This window comes from Octopus sinensis, linkage group LG1, assembly GCF_006345805.1.
Source record: "Octopus sinensis linkage group LG1, ASM634580v1, whole genome shotgun sequence".
NCBI lineage: Eukaryota > Metazoa > Mollusca > Cephalopoda > Octopoda > Octopodidae > Octopus > Octopus sinensis.
This window is the reverse complement of record NC_042997.1, coordinates 192,962,850-192,977,663: the sequence shown is the minus strand read 5'-3', so window position 1 is coordinate 192,977,663 and position 14,814 is coordinate 192,962,850. Positions and strand designations below refer to the sequence as shown.

At 37.6% G+C, this 14,814-nt stretch overlaps 2 protein-coding genes across 3 annotated transcripts in view; one reads left to right on the top strand and one right to left on the bottom strand.

Annotated features, from left to right (window-relative positions):
• The window catches only part of LOC115212767 (2-hydroxyacyl-CoA lyase 1), a 35,179-nt gene extending 21,268 nt beyond the window's left edge, over nucleotides 1–13,911 (top strand). Inside the window, exons 8-18 of the mRNA XM_029781444.2 lie at nucleotides 1,006–1,118; nucleotides 2,123–2,258; nucleotides 3,470–3,575; nucleotides 3,690–3,773; nucleotides 4,206–4,313; nucleotides 5,506–5,559; nucleotides 7,640–7,743; nucleotides 8,790–8,948; nucleotides 11,282–11,386; nucleotides 12,430–12,616; nucleotides 13,684–13,911. Coding sequence (XP_029637304.1) covers nucleotides 1,006–1,118; nucleotides 2,123–2,258; nucleotides 3,470–3,575; nucleotides 3,690–3,773; nucleotides 4,206–4,313; nucleotides 5,506–5,559; nucleotides 7,640–7,743; nucleotides 8,790–8,948; nucleotides 11,282–11,386; nucleotides 12,430–12,616; nucleotides 13,684–13,716 — 1,189 coding nt within the window. The 3' untranslated portion in view covers nucleotides 13,717–13,911. The remainder of the gene's footprint in view (nucleotides 1–1,005; nucleotides 1,119–2,122; nucleotides 2,259–3,469; nucleotides 3,576–3,689; nucleotides 3,774–4,205; nucleotides 4,314–5,505; nucleotides 5,560–7,639; nucleotides 7,744–8,789; nucleotides 8,949–11,281; nucleotides 11,387–12,429; nucleotides 12,617–13,683) is intronic.
• A 392-nt stretch (nucleotides 13,912–14,303) lies between these two features.
• The window catches only part of LOC115213489 (tetratricopeptide repeat protein 30A), a 35,761-nt gene continuing 35,250 nt past the window's right edge, over nucleotides 14,304–14,814 (bottom strand). For both annotated transcript variants that reach the window (XM_029782490.2, XM_029782498.2), the window contains exon 16: nucleotides 14,304–14,670. In XM_029782490.2, the coding sequence (XP_029638350.1) occupies nucleotides 14,549–14,670 (122 nt within the window). In that variant the 3' untranslated portion in view covers nucleotides 14,304–14,548. The remainder of the gene's footprint in view (nucleotides 14,671–14,814) is intronic.

Below are 14,814 nucleotides of genomic sequence, written 5' to 3'. Positions count from 1 at the left end.
AGACATCTTCTATCATCCTTAGACAGATCCACAGATTCAAGAAGTTTAGAGTTTCTTATCTAGACAATAAGGTGGAATTTGAGGTGAGATGTGACATCTGTTCCTAACAGGTGAAGCGATTGTGTAGAGGCTCTCTTATTAACTTATAGTTGTAGTTTAGGCTCTTTCATTATGTTAGAAAAGCTGCCTCTTGTCTATGCAAGCCTGAGACTGTGAATCAGGAATGTAAGAAAATAGGCTCTAAGCAGATGTAGCTGGCCAAAGAAAGGTTAATGGTTAACATTTACTTTTTACATATATCCATTTGTACATACAGAATCCTTTGGTACCTTCCTGCAAGCCACTAGTTGTATTTTGAGATTTTGGTTCCCCTCTACAAAAACATAGCAAGTGACAGTATAAACCTATTTTCCTTTACCTATTGTATTTGGACTTCCTTCTTTATCAACTTAAAATATTTTTCTTTTGTTATATTTTGCTATGATCTTGTGTGCTCTTGTATATTTTTCATTTTTGTGTTGACGGTGTGAACTCATGCCATCTGTGTGGTTTTACACGTGTATATACATATATATGTGTGTGTATATATATATATATGTGTGTGTGTCTGTGTTTGTCCCTCCAACATCACTTGACAACCGATGCTGGTGTGTTTAGGTCCCTGTAACTTGGCAGTTCAGCAAAGGAGACCGATAAAATAAATACTAGGCTTACAAAGAATAAGTCCTGGGGTTGAATTGCTCGACTAAAGGCGGTGCTCCAGCATGGCCACAGTCAAATGACTGAAACAAGTAAAAGAGTAAAAGAATATATATATATATTCACATTTCTTACCTTTTAAGGTTCTTATTTTTAATGTCATGTTTCTTGTCCTCCATCTGCCTTTAAGTGCATTTTTATATATATATAAAAAACATTTTTTTTTTCACTTTTGTACAGTAAAATAATTTTTGAATTTGATATATAATCGATTAACTAGTTCCAATAACTTGCATTTATCAACAGATGGTGCCAAAAGTGTCCTGATTCTCCAAGAGCACATGCCCCTCTTGAAGACATTAGAAAAGCCCTCCAAGTCCTCTCCGCTGCCCATAAACCTTTGGTCATCATTGGTAAAGGTAAGATAGCATTCTATATAATAACACATACACACATTTATTGAGATATTTGCAGTTCCTTCTGCACCAAGAGGCTAAATATTGTTTAAAACACCGCTTTTACTGTGTTTCCATCAAAAAGATTCGAGTGAGGTCGTTGCCAGTACCGCCTTACTGGCCCCCGTGCCGGTGGCACATAAAAGCACCCACTACACTCTCAGAGTGGCTGGCATTAGGAAGGGCATCCAGCTGTTGAAACTCTGCCAGATCAAGATTGGAGCCTGGTGGAGCCATCTGGTTCACCAGCCCTCAGTCAAATCGTCCAACCCATGCTAATACAAATACCGAAGTTTTCTCCATACAAAGGCATTTTTATCTTACTTTTTCTTTTAATTTTGATTTAGTTTGGAAGAAGGTACTCTGCCTCATGGCCTTTTTAGGGCCTCTCTCTAAACTGGGGAATTTAATGCACTATTTCTCATCTTATTGTTAGTTTTGTTTCATTTTCATCATCATCATCGTTTAATGTCCGCTTTCCATGTTAGCATGGGTTGGACGATTTTGACTGAGGGCTGGCGAACCAGATGGCTGCACCAGGCTCCAATCTTGATCTGGCAGAGTTTCTACACTTGGATGCCCTTCCTAACGCCAACCACTCCAAGAGTGTAGTGGGTGCTTTTTACTAAAAATTTATTTTATGGTTTATTATTATTGTTTATATTTTGAATTACCTATATATAAGAATACCAACATTTCTTAAGTGCTTAAGGCCTCTATTGGTCTTAATCTGACCCTGATTGTAGTAGTGGTAAAAAAAAAAGCAGAGAGAGGAGACAGCAAGTTTGTGAGGGTGATGGTTGAAATATGTTAGTGGGTAACTTCATGCCAGTCTATTAAATCAATTTTCTTTAGAAGGGATCTAGGATGGTAAATAAATGTGGCAATATCAGTGTTGTTTCAACAGTGTCCAATATAATTTATTTTTGTAACATTTTGTAATATGTTTGTTATAAAATTATTTTCAGGAGCTGCCTATTCCCAGGCTGAGAAGGAACTGCAACATTTTTTATCAGCAACTGGACTGCCTTTCCTTCCAACCCCGATGGGTAAAGGAGTTGTTCCAGACAACCATAAGCAGTGTGTTTCAGCAGCCAGATCAAAGTAAAATCTCAATATTTGACAATTTCCTATAATTAACCCCCAACACACACATGTACATACTTATAAATACATGTATATACATGCACCTTTATGTATGTGTGTGTACATGTGTTTATATATATATATATATATATATACATACATGTGTGTGTCATCAACATCATAATTTAATGTCTGTTATCCATGCTGGCATAGGTTGGATGGTGTGACCAGAGCTGGCAATCTGAGGGGCTGCACTACACTCCAGTCCGATTCAACATGGTTTCTATGGCTTGAAGCCCTTCCTAGCACCAACCACTTACAGGGTGTGCTGGGTACTTTTACATGGCACCTCATGGGGCACTTTTAAGTGATTTGTCTATGAATGCTTCACATCACCAAAAGGATTGGTCTTAACACTTCTGCTGCAGGGTATGGATCATCTTGAGTACAGCTAGACGCCAGGTATCTTGGTCCTTTGTCAACTTGCCTGACAGGTTCAGCTTCTTGAGGTCATTCTTCAGTACCCATATCTTCCTGGGTCTCCTGTTTTCCTACTTCTGCATTTCCATCCACTTTGAGAGATCGGCACTTCTTTATGGAACTGTTGGCATCCATCTGCATCACATGAATAAACCAGCATGGTCTTCTCTTGTACACGGAAACCAATTCCTCTTATGCCTAACTTCTCACTCAGAACACCTGCACTGTGTTGAACATATACACTTAAATTGCACATCCAGTGGAGCATACTAGCTTCATTCCTTTCTAACCTTCACATATCCTCTGCATTCAGGGCCCACAGTATAACATTAGACAGTTTATAAGGTGCACTTATAAAAGAAACCTGCACCTTATCAATGAAATTAAACCTTATTGGTATGATAAAGAACATGAACAGACATATAAGAACCACATCAAGGCTAAGAGCTCTACACAGTCTGCTGCTATGACCCACCCTCTTTCAACAACACTCCACACAACACATACTGTATAAAAATCACAATCTGACATTAAAATATATATCACCACTCAAAATGAAGATACTTGCCTAAGGTGCTGCCCTGTTGGACTGAACCTGAGATGGCATAGTTGGGAAGCAAGCTTCTTAACCACACAGCCACACCTGAATCTTTTAAACTCATGATTATAATAATTAAAAGTATTACCTGCTAACTTTTATTAATATTTTTATCAACATAGCAATTAAAACGACAGAAATATGTTTGCAGAGCTCTTCGAGAAGCTGATGTGATTCTTCTGCTTGGTGCACGTTTGAACTGGATTCTACACTTTGGTCTTCCTCCTCGCTTCCAACCAAATGTCAAAGTCATCCAGGTAAATAACTGACAAATTCTTCGTAGATATATATTCCAATGATTTTGATGGCAGAAAAAAATATCTCGTACATTATTTGCTTGTTCACTCGATTGATTTCTCTCTCTTTCTCAGGTGGATATCCATCAAGAAGAATTGGGTAATAATGTTCGGCCTGTTGTAGCTCTTGCTGCTGATGTAAAAGCAGCTCTTTCCCAGGTAAGATCTTTATTTGTTCAAGGTAAAATGAACATGCTGGTTTATATCTCACTACCTTTAGCCTCAGTCACTCGTGTGTATGTATGTGTGTGTGTGTGTGTGTGTGTGTGTATTCGAGTGAGGTCATTGCCAAAATTTGTGTATGTGAATGTTTCTGGGTGTCTTTACATTGTCATCATGTGAAAGAAAATGCTGCCAGTGATTATGCTTGTTGTAAAGAAAATGATCCATCCCTCACCAGTTTTGTTGTGTGTAAGGACCCGACCCTGGAATTTACAAATTCATTAATTGAAAAACAGATAATGGTTGGCAACAGGAAGTGATATCCAGCTGTTGAAAACTGGCTTAATAATTCTTGTCTATCCCATACCAATATGAAAAAAAGAATGAGTGTAAAACCATGATGATGATAATTTATTTTTTCAACTTCAGATGTCAATGGAATTAGCTAATTCTTCAAACAGTTATCCCTTTCACCATACGGAACTTTGGTGGCAAGACTTGAATAAAGCTATTGACAAAAATAAAAAAGCCATAAATGTAAGTTTTACTTTTTAGATTTAATTCCTAATGCATTCCTGTTTTTTTGTCTCAAATACACATTCAGAACTTCTAAAGTTTTTCAAGTTGTTATCCTTATTTTTAAGTTAGCAGAGTTTACAAAAAACATTTGAGCGAGGTTGTTGGCAGTGCCGCTGGACTGGCTCCTGTGCAGGTGGCACGTAAAAAGCACCATTTGAGCATGGCCGTTGCCAGTACCGCTTAACTGGCCCTTATGCCAGTGGCACGTAAAAGCATCATTCAAGCGTCGTCGATGCCAGTGCCTCCTGACTGGCTCCCATACTGGTGGCACGTAAAAAGCACCCACTACACTCTCGGGGTGGTTAGCATTAGGAATGGCATCCAGCTGTAGAAACTCTGTCTGATCAAGATTAGAGCCTGGTGCAGCCATCTGGTTTTGCCAGTCCTCAGCCAAATCGTCCAACCCATGCCACCATGGAAAGTGGACATTAAATGATGATGAGTGTGATTAAGTAGTAGGAATGCTAGTGCTAGACTAAATGTGGTGGTGACAGCTACAGCAACAGAAGCAGTTGTAGTAGCTGCTGCTGTGTAGCTTCTGATCAAGCCTGACCAAGGAAACCTGTCATCAAAGGTATTGTAGCTATGATGATTCTTCATCTTTTTATTTTTCCAGACATATTCCGTGTAGAAGTACATAAGTAAATGTGCCTTGTTTTTAAATATAGCAAGCAGCATGTAATCAAAGAAAGGTCTAACAGTCACCATATTTAATTAGGTCTCCTTATATTCTGAGTTCAGCTGTTTGACCTGTAGCACACTGTAGGTGCATCATATCACCATATGAGTTTTTTCCCTTGTAGTAATAGGTCAGTTGCAGAGGAAACAATTTAAGAGAAAATGCAGTGTGCTAAAGGTTAAGGTTGATTTTGCTTCTAATCCATATCAAATTGACAAAATATGTACCAGCCTTGGACTAAGACTGATTCAACTAACTATATTCCTCTCCTACAATATTTGTAGCATTGTGCCAAATGTAGAAGTCAAATTTTAAGTTAATAGAAATTTTGTGTCTTATTTCTTGAATATTTTTCAATATTTCAAAGTTAAATTAAATTTTTAAAAAAATCAAATTTTGAGGTAGCAGAAATTACACATCATGTTCCTTGAATAATTTTCTGTTTTTCTATATTAAATCTATTTTACTCAGGCTTTGAGTGCTGATGAAACTGTGCCTCTCAACTATTACTGTGCCTTCTCTAAAGTAAGTTAATCTCACTTTCACATTTGTCTGTCCAAATGTGTTCTTAATTTTTATAATCTTTACTGCCTATTATAAAAATATAAAAAATATATTTCTTCTCCAAAGATAATCCCTACCCAAAATATCAGTATCTCATAGCATATAGACTTATTTTATTACCTGCTTGTCTTATTACCAAATCAAACCCTCTTAGTTCCATCAGAATGGGTTGGGGGCAAATCTTTGTAAGAATGTAGGTTAACTCTGCTTTCATAATTGAGTGCTAGAGTAGATGCATGGATAGCATAAACATTAAGATTTTCAGAGGTCTGGGAAGAGGAGGCTGTGATATTCATTGCTTTCCTTCAGGCATTAGTAACAGGGTAATAGGTAAGTAAAACCAAATAACTACATCTAGGCATTCAAAATAAATGTGTTTAGTTATTCTAGGAACTTATCTTCGGTTCCACAATATTTCTGCCTAAATATCATATTTTGTGAATAAACTGACCATATTTTGAACCCATCACAGTTTAGCCATCTTTGTATGATTATATCTTATATCGATAAGGCAAAAATATTACAGGCATGGCTGTATGGTAAAGGATTTCATTTCACAATCCTATGTGTTTTGGGTTCAGTCCCATTGTGTAAGACCTTGGGCAAATATCTTCTGCTATAGCTCAAGCTGAGCAATGTTTTGTAAGGGAATTTGGTAGATGAAAACTGTGTGAAAATATTTCATTTAATATTATCATTGTGGTTTAACAATTGCCTTCCATGCTGGCATGGATTGGCCAGTTTAACAGGGGCTGGCCAGGCAGGAGCCTGCACCAGACTTCTGTGTCTGTTTTGACAAGGTTTTTATGACTAGATACCCTTCCTAACACCAACCACCCAGCAGAGTGGACTTAGTGCTTTTTACATTGCACAAGCACAGCCAAGGTCGGTTTTGGCATGGTTTTTATAGTTGGATGCCCTTCCAAATGCCAACCACTTTACAGAGTTGACTGGATGCTTTTTAAGTGATACCAGCACTGGCAATGTCACCAGGTAACTTGCATAACAAAAAAGTCCTTTGAGAGAGAAGGAGACATTTGATGAGGGGATCTTGTGTCAGATGATGAAAGGTTATAATGAGACAGAGAGATAGAAATAGGTGTTTTGCTGTAGGGGAGGTGTACCTCCCCTACAGCAAAACACCTATTTCTATCTCTCTGTCATTATAACCTGGCCAGAGCGATAGAGAGAAAAATGAGGATAGAAACGGGTGTGTTGCTGTAAAGAAGATACTTGGTTATCCAGCTTGAAGGAAGAGCAGAAGGAGAGAGAGAGCTCTTCCCTCAGGTAATGGATATGTAATATATGCATACGCACTTACATATATACACACATATATATCTGTATGTTTGTCTCTTGTAACTTGACAACCAGTATAAATTTGTTTATATCACCCATAACTTTGGAGTTCAGCAGAAATAACTGATAGAATAAGTACTAAATTTAAAGAACAATTAGAGGGGTTGATTCAATCAACTAAACCCTTCAAGGCAGTGCCCCAGCATGGCCAGTCTTTTGACTGAAACAGTTAGAATAACGAAAGAATATCATAAAACTGTATCACAAATGAAACAACCAAATAACATTATTTCCAACACAATATATCTAAGGCAATTCTTGATAATTCTAAAATCTGTAACATATAATTTATGTTCAGGCTATTGTACTTAATGCGGTTATATGAAATTATAAATGTAATGAGAAGTAAATTCATTAGTGTTTAATGAAAATTACTCTCAAAAGAAGCAAGGGAAAGAACTCTTGAAATTTCAATTAGCAAAGAATTAAACGAAGAAATACAGGAGAAGAGTGAGTCAGACCTTTGGCAGCTGTGGTGACAACTACAGACAAGTTTCAGTTTTATTATTCCTCTTCAGCAAAGCATTAACTCAAAGCTGCCAAACCTCCAGAACAGCTAATATACAGGATTTATTTTTGTTTTTCTTTTAGGTGAAAATAATTCACTAATTAGGCAAATTTATATAACGATATGTTTCGATCTTGTACTTGGAAGTCCAATTATTTTCAATTATTTTTTTAGATTACAGAAATTCTTGGAGAAAATGATGTTGTCATTGTGAGTGAAGGAGCCAACACAATGGATATTGGTCGGTCCATGATACAAAACCTGTTACCAAGACAACGGTTTGTCTGTCTATCTTTCTTCTTTTACTTGTTTCAGTCATTAGATTACGGCTATGCTGGGGCACTGCCTTGATGTGGTTAGTCTAGCAAAACTGACCCCAGTTCTATTTTTATTGAGTCTGATATTTATTCTGTTGGACATTTTTTCTGAACTGCTAAATTATGGGAATGTAAACAAACCAACACTGGTTTGTTATATATGTGTATGTGTGTGCACATGTATGTGTCAGTCCAATGCTATAGCAGAACACACTTTCCCAAGGTGTCATGCTGTGGGACTGAACCCAGAACCATGTAGTTGAGAAACAAACTTTTTACCACACAGCCACACCTGCTTGGGAAAAATTTTTATATGAAAGACAAGCAAATGCTTCTATACATCCAAGTCTTACCACTCTGTGCCATTGATGATTTATTAATGCTCATGGCAAAAGAAAGTGGAATGGGAAACTAAGGGCTTAAATGGTATAATTGGTATGCAAGGAACCGTGTTGCATTTACCACAACCAGTGAGAATATTTGCCTCAATGCAGTTCATCATAAGTTTGTGCACAATTAGTGTTGCTTCCCTTGAACCATTTACTTTCACTTTATGGGACTAACAAACACACGAATGGACAGAATCTCCCTTTTATATATATCTCTCTATATATATAAACGGCAAAATGTCTGTGTGTGTCCTTTATACAAATCCACAATTTTTCAGTTAGAGGGCTCGCACTTTCTATGATCATTGAAAACCGTCCAAGGGTGGTCGTGCACATCTTTACATTTCCCCAGTCACCCTGCAAAGCCATTAAAAAACCAATAGAAGTGACTTTTTTGTGAATTTTTTTATCCAAAACCCAATCAAAATGCCCAAAACTTGATACGCCAATTGAATGCCAGCTAGCTGTATGTGATTGGTCGGAGATTTGGACAGTACTCACGTGTATGTGTGCATGCACGCAGCTGTATATGCATGCACTAGCACTATGACCGGTGTTGCCGTGTCATAGTACTAGTATAGATTTAAATGATGTTATATTTGTATTTTTGATTTTCAGGCTTGATGCTGGGAGTTTTGGAACGATGGGTGTTGGTTTAGGATTTGCAATAGCAGCTGCCTTGTGGTGTAAGGAGACAGGCGGTAAGAAGCGTGTGATTTGCGTTGAAGGAGACAGTGCCATTGGTTTTTCAGCAATGGAATTGGAGACTGTATGCAGGTGAGATGATTTCAGAGATTATAAGGAAAGTTGAAGAAGAGTAGATTTGTACAGGTTTATACTGTGGGAAAATAAATATTTTTGTCACATATATATATTGAGAATTTTCATAAGGAGCACCATGTCCAAAATATTATGTAAGGGATAGTTGTATTGAAATGTATATTAATTCTTTCTTCTATAGGCACAAGGCCTGAAATGTGTGAGAGGGGACAAGTTGATTGCATTGACTTCAGTGCTCAGCTAGTACTTGCTTTCTCAACCCCAAAAGAGTTCAAATGCTACCAACCTTGGTAGCATTTGAACTCAGAATGTAAAGGCGGCGAGCTGGCAGAAACGTTAGTATGCTGGGCGAAATGCTTAGCGGTATTTAGTCTGCAGCTGCATTCTGAGTTCAAATTCCGCTGAGGTCGACTTTGCCTTTCATCCTTTCGGGGTCGATTAAATAAGTACCAGTTATGCACTGGGTCGATATAATCAACTTAATCCGTTTGTTTGTCTCCTCTGTGAGTAGCCTCTTGTGGGCAGTAAAGAAATAAGAATGTAAAGGCAGAATAAATGCCACTAAGCAATATGTCTGGCATGCTAAGAGTTCTGCCAGTTCACCTGAAATATATATTAATCAACAGCTTTATCTATGTTTTAAAATCCACTTTTCCAAGCTGTTATGAATTAGGCAGCATTTCAACACTTGTTATAATCCTTTGTCAGTGCATTTCTGAGTTTTGAACATCCTGAACTTTAACCTCATTATCTTTTTTCCCTCCATGTCTTCCTTAGCTATCTTCTGCAATGGATACCCTCTAACAATAGTTTGTGGTAATCTTTCATCTTTTCACTTATCATTCATTCACGTCAATCATCCACAAGTCATCTCTCCTGTATACATTAGCTGACGACTTTAACGCTCGGCCACTGCCAGTTCACTTGTTCTATATCTTTCATCATCATCGTTTAACATCCGCTTTCCATGCTAGCATGGGTTGGACAGTTTGACTGAGGGCTGGCGAACCAGATGGCTGCACCAGGCTCCAGTCTTGATCTGGCAGAGTTTCTACAGCTGGATGCCCTTCCTAATGCCAACCACTCCGAGTGTAGTGGGTGCTTTTACGTGCCACCAGCACAGGTGCCAGCAAGGTGATGCTAGTAACGATCACGCTCGAATGGTGCCTTTTACATGCCACCGGCATGGAAGCCAGTTAGCCACTCTGGCAACGATCACGCTCAGATGTAATATTGATTTCAAATTTTGGCATAAGGCCAGCACTTTCGAGGGAGGAAGTAAGTTGATTGCATCAACCCCAGTACTTTAACTGGTACCTATTTTATTGACCCTGAAATGATGAAAGGCAAAGTCGACCTCAGTGGAATTTGAACTCAGAACATTAAGACATGCGAAATGCTGGTTTATACAGGGTGGCCCAAAAGTAGGTTTACAGTTATCACGTAGACACTTCAAATTTCTTTTAAAACAATTTATTGCATTTAAACTTCTCTCTTACAATTACCTAAATTAACATAGAATAATGGTTTCAGATTTTTTTTTATAATTAAGCTCTAAACTGTTAATATATGAATGTGAAAGAGATAGTTGAATAACTGTAAACCTACTTTTGGGCCACCCTGTATATCTACTATAACGGCTATGTATGCTCTTTTACTCGTTTCAGTCATGTGACTGTAGCCATGCTGGAGCACCGCCTTTAGTCGAACAAATCGACCCCAGGACTTATTCTTTGTAAGCCTAGTACTTATATTATCAGTCTCTTTTTGCCGAACCGCTAAGTTACGGGGATGTAAACACACCAGCATTGGTTGTCAAGCGATGTTGGGGGTACAAACACACACACAAACACACACATACACATATATATATATATATATACGACGGGCTTCTTTCAGTTTCCGTCTACCAAATCCACTCACAAGGCTTTGGTCGGCCCGAGGCTATAGTAGAAGACACTTTCCCAAGGTGCCACGCAGTGGGACTGAACCCGGAACCATGTGGTTCGTTAAGCAAGCTACTTACCACACAGCCACTCTTGCGCCTATGCATATATTATTATTTGCAGTCAGTCATTGTGACTATGACTGTTCATGGCTTTGGCATGACTTGACAAGCTTTCTCTATACTGGTCGGTTTTTCACCTGAATTTACTATTTATCATTATCAATTCCTTTCCACTTCATGTTCCTTTCCAGTATCATTGAATCTCAGTGTAGGTCTTCAATGGTTTCTTTCTCCCTTGCATATATGTGTAAAGGGTCTTCTGAATCATCCTATAGCATTTCTACTCAATAACAATTAATCACTCACTCTTCTCTCCTTCCAGATATAAACTGCCAGTCATATTTCTTGTCTTCAACAATAATGGAATCTACAGTGGTTTGGATAATGACAGTTGGAATTACCTTCAGGAAGATGACATGACTCTTGTGTAAGTTTTCATTTGGTAAATCAGAAAGGAATCTTATAATCCTGTTATTGTTTAGCCCTAAGTAAGCCCTGATTGATCAGAGCTATGACTAAAGGTTTTCCATTTCATTCAACTCTTGAACATTGCTGATCCTGTACTTTTTGATGTCTTGAAAAATGCTGTTGTTCTTGTTGTTATTGTTTAGCCCAAGTCAACCCTGATTAATCCGATCACTGTGACCATCTGTGTTTTTTTTATTTTGCAGACAATTTATCAACTGTTCTCTTCCCTTTCTTTTTTTTTTCTGAGATAGAAGGTGGTTTGAGAAGTTGACTGTTATTTCTAGTATGTTGAGTCATAGACTAAACCTGTTACCTGGTCAAATACCATCACCTGGCCCATGGAAGCTTTTAGTGGCATTCATGAGCCAGGTGGTGGTACTTTCATGTGCTACCAGTACAAGTGCCAATAAGGCGACGCAGGTAAGGATCACGCTTGAATGGTGTTTTTACGTGCCATCAGCACGGAGGCCAGCTTGTTGCTCTGGCAACGATCTCACTCGTATGGTACTCTTAGCACTTCACTAGCACGGATGCCAGTCATCAATTTTGATTTATATATATATATATATATATATTTTTTTTTTGTAATGAGATAAAAAAACCAAGGCTGTAAATGTTCTAAAATCTACACAGCCTTCGTTTTTTATCTCATTACGAAAAAAATTTTTTTATATACACACGCTGATATATGACCTAAGTTGGACTCCTTATTCGCATAATCACCGAATCTGGAACTTAACAATGGCACTTATTCAACATTACTTGACACCTTTGGGTCTCACTGACACCATTACCTCTCATAACCTATATATCAAAACCACGTATTGTTTCTACTCTACTCAATAAGAACTTACAACTGAAAATAACACTTTCTAAAGACTATCTTTACTCACTGTTGTTATAAATCCAGCTTTGCTGTGAAGACAGTAAAGGGCAGATGGATTACAGAGGTTTCTTCTACTTTTCTGAAAAGTCACAAGAACTTGTTGATTGCTTTTGCAGGGCGCCGCCTACAGCTCTAACTCCAGAGACTCGTTATGACATGGTTATGGAAGCCTTTGGTGGCAAAGGTCGCCTGGTGAGGACCCCAGAGGAACTGTGTAAAGGGTTTAAGGATGCAATGGAAGATGAAGATGGAGCTTATCTGTTCAACATCTTAATCGACCCAGTTGCCACTCGGAAGACACAGGTTTGTAGTTTTCCATTGTTTCACTTTGTATGCCATCGGTTGAGGGAGATCAAGAGACTGGTTTTTTTTAGTGGCTTAATACTAACTGTAACGTATTATTTGTAAAGAATAAAAAGTTTTGAATGGTACAACAATGCACTATAATATAGACAATGGGCTATATACCTATTTCTTTACTACCCACAAGGGGCTAGACACAGAGAGGTTAAACAAGGACAGACAAACGGATTAAGTCGAATACATCAACCCCAGTGCGTAACTGGTACTTAATTTATCAACCCCGAAAGGATGAAAGGCAAAGTTAACCTCGGCGGAATTTGAACTCAGAACGTAGCGGCAGACGAAATTTTGGTGAGCATTTCGCCCGGAGTGCTAACGTTTCTGCCAGCTCGCCGCCTTACAGGGCTATATAGCTGTTGTAATTCAGTCATCCATTGTCTGATATGATATTTCGGAATAATATTCCTTCTTCAGATATTCTTAGATTGAGTTGCTGCTATAAGAAGGAATATTATTATTATTATTATAATATTATTCCAAAATATCATATCAGACTATGGATGACTAAATTACAATAGGTATATAGCCCATTGCCTGTACTATAGTGCATTGTTATACCATTCAAAACTTTTTATTCTTTACAAACAATACACAATGCTTGAAGCGAAGTACAATACTCTCGTAACGTATTATATTAGTTGAACAATTACAGCATAGAAGACACATATTAAGTCATTCAAGAATGCACAAAGACTGTCAAATTAACTTAAATATTTATCATTTGGTGCCAAAATTTTTTGTGATCACACTGCTTAAACTCTGATGTAATCATGCTACAAGTTACAAAGAATATACACAGCACAGCAGTAAATGTGAAGTTAACATATATTCGGTAGTTAAGTGTTATGGTAAAATCATATTTTAGCAATAAATAATGTTTCTAAAGCATTTTATTTTATCATAAATATTTATTTTAAGAGAAATATAATTTTTAAGAACAGTGTGACATATTAAGTTCTGCAATTTTTCAATTTACAATTCACTCTTGTTTTTGTTTTTTTTTTTAGGAATTCTCTTGGCTCACTTCATCCAAGTTGTGAATTCTAATGGCGTTTGTAATGAAAACAAGAAAACATTCCACCATAGAGAATTAAGATATCTACATAAACACATTTATGATTGATTGTGTGTGAAAATATCAGAAAGATGTTCAAATAATTTAATGGCAACATTATAATGGGTTTAAGAAAATAATTATTAATACAATTAAATATATAATGAATTATTTTTCCAAATTTTTCTCTTTGTTGTTAATGGTGTGGCGTGATATGAGGTGCTGACGGTGTAGATTGTATGTGTGGTGAGTCAGTTTGGTGTTAGTGGAATTTATATAAGTGGATGGATTGGTATTAATTGCAACATTTTTTTATATATTGTAGGTGTAGGAGTGGCTGTGTGGTAAGTAGCTTGCTTACCAACCCACTGTGTGGCACCTTTGACAAGTGTCTTCTACTATAGCCTCGGGCCGACCTGTGAGTGGATTTGGTCGACGGAAACTAAAAGAAGCCTGTCTTTTACATATATGTATGTGTGTGTTTGTCCCCCCCAACATTGCTTGACAACCAATGCTGGTGTGTTTATGTCCCCTTAACTTAGTCTATCGGTCTCTTTTGCTGAACCGCTAAGTACTAGGCTTACAAAGAATAAGTCCTGGGGTTGATTTGCTTAACTAAAGGCGGTGCTCCAGCATGGCCACAGTCAAATGACTGAAACAAGTAAAAGAGTTGTGTTGTAAAGTGCGATGTAATGGTCTCAGTATGTTTCTGTGTAGTCTTGTGTTATAAAACGTAACAGTCAGAACATTAGCAGTGTGTTAGTCACTGATAGAATGGATAAAATTTACTGGTTGCATCCTTCTGTAAATTTGATCGGCTACAACTGCATAAGAATACTTTTCAACATCCGTGCTTCATAAGAAACTGTGTTCTTTCCAGGATTTAATGGTTCTTCTTCCAGAGGTTGTTCCGTCATGGCTTTCACCTCAAGACCATGGACTGCAATATAAAAATTTTAGATAAATAAGTAAATCATTATTTTAATGACAAAACTGATTCATCACAGTTGATTTGAATTAATTATAATACGAAATCGAAATTGAACCAAATTCGATGACTGGCACCTGTGCCAGTGGTGCGCTA